General features: G+C 44.1%; 1 protein-coding gene across 2 annotated transcripts; it reads left to right on the forward strand.

The window, feature by feature from the left end:
• Positions 1–1,129: 1,129 nt before the first annotated feature.
• Positions 1,130–7,464, forward strand: lrrc29 (leucine rich repeat containing 29). 2 transcript variants are annotated; one of them, XM_042110542.1, is made up of 8 exons: positions 1,130–1,587; positions 2,416–2,517; positions 3,714–4,028; positions 5,306–5,977; positions 6,113–6,331; positions 6,518–6,676; positions 6,833–7,050; positions 7,233–7,464. In XM_042110542.1, exons 1-8 carry the CDS (start codon positions 1,546–1,548, stop codon positions 7,399–7,401), a joined length of 1,896 nt encoding a protein of 631 aa, XP_041966476.1. In that variant the 5' UTR covers positions 1,130–1,545; the 3' UTR covers positions 7,402–7,464. The 2 variants fall into 2 exon arrangements, with proteins under 2 accessions (XP_041966476.1, XP_041966475.1); XM_042110541.1 differs by having other exon boundaries at positions 1,131–1,587; positions 6,464–6,676.
• The last annotated feature ends 545 nt before the right edge of the window (positions 7,465–8,009 follow it).

The following is an 8,009-nucleotide window of genomic DNA, read 5'->3' on the forward strand; positions in this document are numbered from 1 at the left end:
GATATCTCTAGTCATGGACTATGTGTAGGCTAATAACTAAGCAATATCTCTAGTCATGGACTATGTGTAGGCTAATAACTAAGCAATATCTCTAGTCATGGACTATGTGTAGGCGAATAACTAAGCGATATCTCTCTGATTAAACCAGCACTACAAACCATCCTCAGGAAGAAAGATGCAGAATAGGAAACTGTTGGTTTTGCTGCACCAACTATCCTACTCTATTCTGATAAAAATGGAAAGACAGTGGCACGTGATAAATCTTAGCTTGCTCATAAGTGAGTGTAGTAAAAGAGTAGCCTAGATAATCAAACAACAATCTGACACCCATGCAGAAAAATTATACTGCCCATAAGAATGATTATGTCAGGTTCATTTCAATCAAGGTTATAGTTAAATAAAACTAAAATGAAATTAAATGAAAATGAAAACGATAGTTTTCCAAAATATGAGAACTAAATAAAAACTACAGTGAACAATGCAAAACTAACTAAAACTAAATAAAACTAACGCATAGCGTTACAAAATATGACCGCCACTCAGTTCTGTACCTCCTAAATAAAGCTAACGCATAGCGTTACAAAATATGACCGCCATTCAGTCCTGTACATCCTCTCAGCAAAAAAATAAATCACGCTTGTTGTTGGTCTCCGTCTCCTACTCTTGCAACTTGTAGGCTATATTCGCGTGCCTGTGTGTGTGTGTGTGTGTGCTATGACCGCAGCTCAGTCCCTCATTCTCGATAGATCAAAATGAAAAGCAATGGTTTCGTGTCATCCCTGCCCACCAAGTTTCATACATCCCGGTCATCCCGGCCGGGATAGTTGACACAAAATTACTCACTGGGGGTAAAAATCCGGAAGAAAAAAAACTGCAGTCATAACTAGGCATAAACTAAAACTAGAACATTCTGGAGAACTAAAACTAGCCTACCAAAACTACGATTTCACTTATAAAACCAACTAAAACTAAACTAAAATCAGAAACCAAACTGAAAAACTAATCAAACGAATCAAAATAGAAACTAACGAAAATGTCAAAACTAATAACTCTGAATCCGGAGACACTCCCCTTTCCGATCTAAAGTTGACGCAGGTGTCTGTTGAAATATCACGCCCTAACTACGTTTCCCTTGTATCACTGCGAAGCTGCTCATGTGACAGTCAAATGACCCGTAGGCTACAGCTGAAATCCGTAAACATTAACGCTATGGATCATTCTGCTGCTGTGTTGACTCTTGCTAGCGAGCCTCAATGTTATTATTTCAGGGCTTAAAATACATTGTGGGCCTAACAAATGTCGATGATGTGCTGCGATGGCTATGTTGTTATTGGAATAGACGAAATGTCTGAGACGGGTGTAAAATGAGGACGAGGTTTCTAAGATCAAACTACACTGTGTGGTTGTATGTATGTGGCTAGGTGACGTTAAAGTGGAGAGAAACCGAGCGATTACGTCAACTGGCAAACGTTGTCTTGTGCTGTGTGTAGTATCTCGTTATACAGCACAACCACTTCACCCTATCAGCACAGTAGGCTAACGTTAATGTTCCAAAGGAGCATGGAGGCACCAGAGTTACCTGTGGAGGTGAGTCCCCTGTAGCTAAGCTCCTACAGCCACTAACGTTAGTCTTTTAGCTAACGTTAAATATTTAGCATCAGCCAGTAGTCTCAAGCATATCCTTGTAAATTTAAATCGCAGTTGGAGATACCGCTCTTGTGTGCAGTGTTGTTTTAGCCATGAGTGTTGGCGAAGATGTGTCAATGATGCAGACATAATGACAGCTAGCCTTACTGCCAAGCTTGTTGTACCTAACTGTCTCATACTATTGGCTGCTAGGCTACAGAAGTCTGTGCTAAGTGAATGATGCTTTGTCCAAATAAGTCTGGGTTTAATATTTAAGAATAGGAGTACCAATTGCACACTGCCCTCTCCCCACATACACAGCACACTATCCCATCTCCTTTGTAATCCCCCCAACACACACACCAAGACCCCTGGCAGCTGGGTTAGCCCCTTGAGCCGTGGATCTGCCCAAGGTTTCTTCCTTGGTAAGGGAGTTTTTCCTTGCCCCTGTTGCTCTTGGGTGCTCCTTGTCGGTGCCCCCCACCCCACAATCCCAATATCCCAATATCCCAATCCTCCCCACCTTTCTTATGCAGCTGCCACTTAATCAAAAAACCTTGCCTAGTTAATTGATGGGCAGGTCAGATGATGTTCTAACCTCTGTACCACATCCATCACTTTTGGAGAGCAGGTTTGGATTGTGCTTTCAGATTAACCACCCTGAGCTACTGTCCAGCAAGTTTGCATTAGTTCATGTGCATGTATGTTTGTGATTTTAAGGAAACCTGTTAAATACTGATGTCACCTTAAACATTATCCAGCTGAATAAGCCATGTTCTGTTTCTCCAGATAATTACCTACATCTTCAGTTTCCTTCATGTGTCGGACAGAAAAGAGGCTTCGTTGGTTTGCAGAAGCTGGTATGAAGCAAGCCAAGACTATCAGTTTCAGGTACATGTATAGGATGTCTCATAAGCCTAGTAATATTTGGGGAAGATCACGTGGTAACGGAGTTACACTCCCACTAGATGTTTTGGTGCCACTCAGCAATTAATGAACCAATATTTAAGACCGATATGTCAGTTTGTATGTGCCTACATGTACTTAAATAGTAGCACAAAATGGTCTGGTGAAATTAAATCTTCATATGATTTTAAAGCCAGAAAGTGCTCGGTAACAGAGTTACAGAAAATTAACATTCATTTCTTAGCATAAAAGTCAACATCATCAAACATGCGGTTCTCAAAATATAACATTAAAAAAAAAAACTCCTACAGAAGTGTTTCTACACTAATTGTTTCCTATAATATGACCAAGAATGTTGTAGTTTTGACGTGCTTCTAAGACATGTATGTTTCATAAGTCATGGTAACAGAGTTACATGGTAACGGAGTTACAAATGTTCCTATTGTTAAAACAAGATTTAATTGTGTAAATTGTTCCCAAAATTATCATGTATTCATTAGTTATAGTATGTTCCATCATAATGAAAGAAGCGGTTGCATGTGTATGTAATGGTATGTGTTAGTGGTTGTATGTGTATGTAATGGTATGTGTGAGTGGGGGGACTTATGTGTAGGGGGGTATGGTGTAATGGGTGTGTGTGTGCAGGGCTGAATCGCGCAGGTTCAACACAACGCAGGTTACATTGGGTAATTTGAACGCAGGTTCAATTTGGGGCAATTGAGCTAAAAGCCCAGCCGAAGATATAGAAAGAATTCTGTGATTTTGCTGTAACTCCGTTACCATATTGATCTTTTCAAGAGCACAAATCTATACTGCCTGACACTCCACTTGTCATTATCTTCAGAATGTTGTAACCTTTGATCTAGGGCACATAAAAACAAACTTGAACAACTGATTGGTAATCATACCAGATGTGTTTGTAGAGATGTATAAAGTTTTATTTTTTACTCTAGATGTTAACATGCACGTGATCTTCCCCATTTCTATAAAAAAGAACTGATTAGATGATGCTGCTCTTTGAGAGTCATATTGTTCCAGTTAGTGCAGTGGTGTACCCTCAACTCAGTAAGAATGAATGTTGCAACTGTGATGTTTTGAATAGCTTGTAGAATAGCTACAGCCACTAGCTTGCTTTGTCTACACATAACATCACTCTTACTTTTCCATGTGCTCCCTTACAGAAGAATGTAACCTTTAAGTTGCCCGCCTGCTCTTCCTCCTTGGAGGTGATTCGGGGACTCGGTAAGCGGTCCCGCTGTGGCCTCGTCATTAGTCACCTGGATGGGTCCAGTTTGTCCAGAGCTCTTCTGATGGAGGTGGCCATGCACTTAGGGCCCAGTCTGGAGACGCTGTCATTGCCAGGTAGCAGCATCACTGAGTCCTCCCTTCTTGACCTCCTGCCACACCTCACTGGCCTGCGCAAGCTGGACCTCCGAGGCCTGGACAGCCTCTTCATGTCAGGAGCTTTCCTGTCTCGAGAGGAACATCGTCACCAGGTAGCTTCACATTCCTAAATGGTTAACTTAACACTGGCATTGAACATTATGCTCATTTACACAGCTTTTCGGTCATTCTGCCATGGAATACAACATGCATGCAACCATGAAAACTGGGTTTTTATTTGCCACAGCTGTGGCCGTTGTCAAGGTCTGTACTATCACATCAGTGGGAAAAGTAGGAATGCATGGTAGAGAAGAGCCCTGTGTATGAGAAACAGAAGAGCCCTGTGGGCTTCATTCTCGTAGCAGCAAAGTCATAGGGCTCTTATGGAGGAAGTTTATCGGTTACTCTGAGTTAACTTACCCTTGGTTTGTCACTAATACACCCCTGTCAACCAGGACTTGTGTATTATAGTAAGAGAAGGAGAGGGTACTGTCATAAATGCCATACTGCTGTACTACTTACTGCATCTGACTTTTCTGTTAAGATCAGTTTACAGTACAGTATCCCATTTCAGAAACAGACGGTGGTTCAGGGACAGAAGATTGCACATGCAAATGCACATGCAAAGTCTGTCATAGCCAGTAGATGTTAGAATCGTTTGTTATGGCTTTATTTGGGCTTGCCTTCACATTCTCTCAAGTTCCTACACCCAAGTAGGTGTCTACCTCTGTTGACAGTGTTTGTTGTCTCTCTCACAGTATGGCGCAGACAATGGATAACTATTAACTAAAGTTAAGTTTGAAAATCACATAAATATCACTTTAGCTCTAGCAGAATCTTCAGAGGTTTCTTAGTTAGATTGCTTTTATTTCACAATACCTTCAGGGTTGGCTGTCTAAAGCCCTTTTCTATTTTCAAGAGCCTTTGTACTGTCAAAGATCCATTTGCACCATGAAAGCTTTCATTGTGTTGAAAATATTGATTTTGAGTCATTTTGTGATCATGCCTACCCTGCCAGTGGCACTTCTGGAACAATGTTACTGCAGGGCCAGTGTTTTGAGGGGCACGTTCAACCCAGGATGAAAAAGGCAAAGACAATCTTTAAGCGATCAAAACTTTTAGTTCTGTTCCTTGGAGCATAAAAAAAACGACATAAATTGTTTTTGTACAATGAGACTTTTGTTTTCTGTACAAAGAACCGTTGGGACCTTGTAAAAGAAAATAGCCTTCAGTGGTGTCAGAACTGTTTAACTATAGAGTTACCCTAACAGTATTTGGAAGAGTACTATTGGGTGAAGCTGCTTATTTAGCTCTGTACTGTCATAATATAAATGTAGGACTCTCAAGTTTCATGAACGTACTTTCTAATGAGTATTTTACTATCCCTAAGGTACGAAAGGCCTTGGAGGGTCTTGAGGAGTTGAACCTGTCAGACCTGAGGTACCTCTCAGACCTTTCCTTCAATCGGCTCACAGGCTGCACCCCGAGACTGAGGAGGCTGGCTCTCTCTGGCTGCCACATTGCCTTTGAGTTCGACCCGTACCGGGGGTGTCCTGTTGGGCCCGACTCCTCCGCCCTGCTCTCGCTGAGAAACCTCCGCCGGCTCCTTCAGCAGCAGGCCAGTACGGTGCGAGCTCTGGACCTGAGCCGGACCAGCATCACCCCGGAGTCGCTGCGCACGGTGGCCCAGGTGCCGGGCCTGGCTCTGGAGGAGCTGTGTCTGCGCGGCTGTAAGGAGCTGTCTGACCACGCTGTGGAGGTGCTGTGCCGCCACCAGCCCGCCATCCGGAGTCTGGACCTCAGCTCCTGCACCGAGCTCACCAGCCGCGCTGTGCAGGCCGTCACCTCGGGCCTGAAGGGGCTGCAGGTCCTCTCGCTGTCGCGGGATTGGCGAGTGACCGATAAGGGTCTAGCAGAGCTCATGAAACTGCCAAGCCTGCAGAGGCTGGACCTCTCGGAGTGCTTGCATGTCAGTGGTGCTGAGATGATCAAGGGACTCTCATCTCCACCGCCCAGGGCCCAACTGGAGAGCCTCAGCCTCAGGAGCTGCACCTATATCAGGGTCAGTCCCCACAGCCCCCCTTTGGGCATGATGATTGTGTACTCTCTCTCTCTCTCGCTGAGCTGTTGTTAAACTAACATTCTGCCTTCCTTCCTCTGGTAAAACTCAGACTCCTGCCCTCTTGTGTCTTTACAGGACATTGCAATTTTCTCACTCAGTCAGCTGCTAGGCCTGAGCTTGAGAGTGCTTGACCTCACTTCCTGTGTCTACCTCACTGATCTGAGTGTGCGGTCCATTGCCACGTATATGCCGGGGCTGCTGGTGCTGCGCCTGGGCTGGTGTAAGGAGATCACGGACTGGGGGCTGCTGGGAATGGTGGAGCCCACTAAGGAGTGTGAACCCAGCACTGAGAAGGTGAGAGAGGAGACTCAACTGTCACTGACACTGTCCATCTGAAAAGGAAAACAAGCATATTTTTGTGTGTATTAAAGTGTACAATAAAGTGATGAACTGAAAATAACCTAAACAATTCCCCCACCCCAACAGGAAGACAAAGGGCCAAGCTTTACACGCACATTTGGTAACATGGGCTTCTTTCAGCCTCCCAGCCTGCCCTTTCAGGAGAAACCGCGGCTGGTGACTGATGAGGACCTGGGGGCTTTCCGAGAACAGATGGGGGCCTCTCTGCTTGCCATCAGGGGGATCCAGGAGCTCGACCTGTCGGCCTGCTCCAAGATCACAGACAGCAGCATCACGCAGGTAGGTGTTTGGGTGGGACAGGTAGAATCACGCAGGTAGGTGTTTGGGTGGGACAGGTAGAATCACGCAGGTAGGTGTTTTGGTGGCACAAGCAGTAGTGAAGAGCAGAGTCTCTCCATCAGGACATTCCCTCATGGCGTTCCCTCTCCTGTGCAGGTGGTGCGCTTCCCAGACCTGCAGCGCCTGTCTCTCTCCATGCTGCCCGAGATAAGTGATGAGAGTTTGGCGTCGGTGGCCTTCTACTGCCGGAGCCTCACCAGCCTGGCACTCAACCACTGTCCTCAGATCAGTGACCAGGGAATCGCCAGAGCGGCGCCGCTGCTCCCCAGGCTGCAGCACCTGCAACTGGCCTGCTGCGATGCCGTCACTGACCGGTGAGACCTTAGAGCCGTCGTCACAAAATAGCTTCAGCTCAGCACCTACGAACTGAATCCAGTGATTGATTGATCTTCTCTCCTACATGCTGTCTATGGCTTTTTTTACTTACATGAACTGAAGGATACAAACTTTATTTTGAGGTTGTTGATATTCAGTACTGTGTGTTTGTATGTTGCAGGTCTCTGTCTGTCTTGGCAAAGCACTGCAAAAGGCTCCAGACATTGGACATTTCCATGTGTAAAGACATTACCATAACAAAAGTGGACTTCCTGCAATCCCAACTGCCCTACCTGGAGAATGTCCAGTGTCGCTTTGTGGGTGGAGCAGACTTGACCATAACTCTTTAATGGAAATAGAGAAACAAATGAATAAATACTTCCTTTAGTATGTTGAGGAGAGGATGTTAAGAAGAGATGGTATTTTTACATTCCAGAAGAGCATATCCTAAAGAGCATACATTGGCTCATTTTTTGCACTAGGCTTCAGTGAAACACACTGAAAAGAATGCCACATTTTCCTTTTTTCCTCTTAGCCATGAGGTTGTAATCTGTTCTATTTTGTCATAGTCAAACTGAACCCAAAATAGACTATTATAATTTATCCATGTGCAAGTCTGTGCAAGAGGAATATTTTAGGAATATGTTATGATTTCTAAATTATTTAATTTATTATTATGTGATTGATTATATAGAAACTGTACAGCAACAGTTATTGCTGCATATAGATGGCAATTTAATTTTGAGTTTAATCAATTGCAAACCTCAATTTCCTTTAAGACTGTAATATCTTTATTAGTAGAGTTACGGTAGGTATGTTGAGTATGTTGTATATCATTCCTGAAGATTTTTGACTGTGGTTAAGCACTGTAGATAGAGCCCTATATCTTGGCAATCTAAAACGCATGGTCATTGGCAAATAGGGTTTGTCCAGTCCACATTGGGGATGGTTTTGTTAT

The sequence above is a fragment of the Alosa sapidissima genome, chromosome 11 (assembly GCF_018492685.1).
Source record: "Alosa sapidissima isolate fAloSap1 chromosome 11, fAloSap1.pri, whole genome shotgun sequence".
Taxonomy (NCBI): Eukaryota; Metazoa; Chordata; class Actinopteri; order Clupeiformes; family Clupeidae; genus Alosa; species Alosa sapidissima.

Bases quoted from the DNA above. Each gene is read 5' to 3' on its own strand.
- lrrc29 (XM_042110541.1), top strand. From the start codon at position 1,546: ATGTTCCAAAGGAGCATGGAGGCACCAGAGTTACCTGTGGAG. The intron at 4,029-5,305 runs GTAGCTTCACAT...ACTATCCCTAAG, and splicing joins GAGAGGAACATCGTCACCAG to GTACGAAAGGCCTTGGAGGG. The intron at 5,978-6,112 runs GTCAGTCCCCAC...GTGTCTTTACAG, and splicing joins GGAGCTGCACCTATATCAGG to GACATTGCAATTTTCTCACT.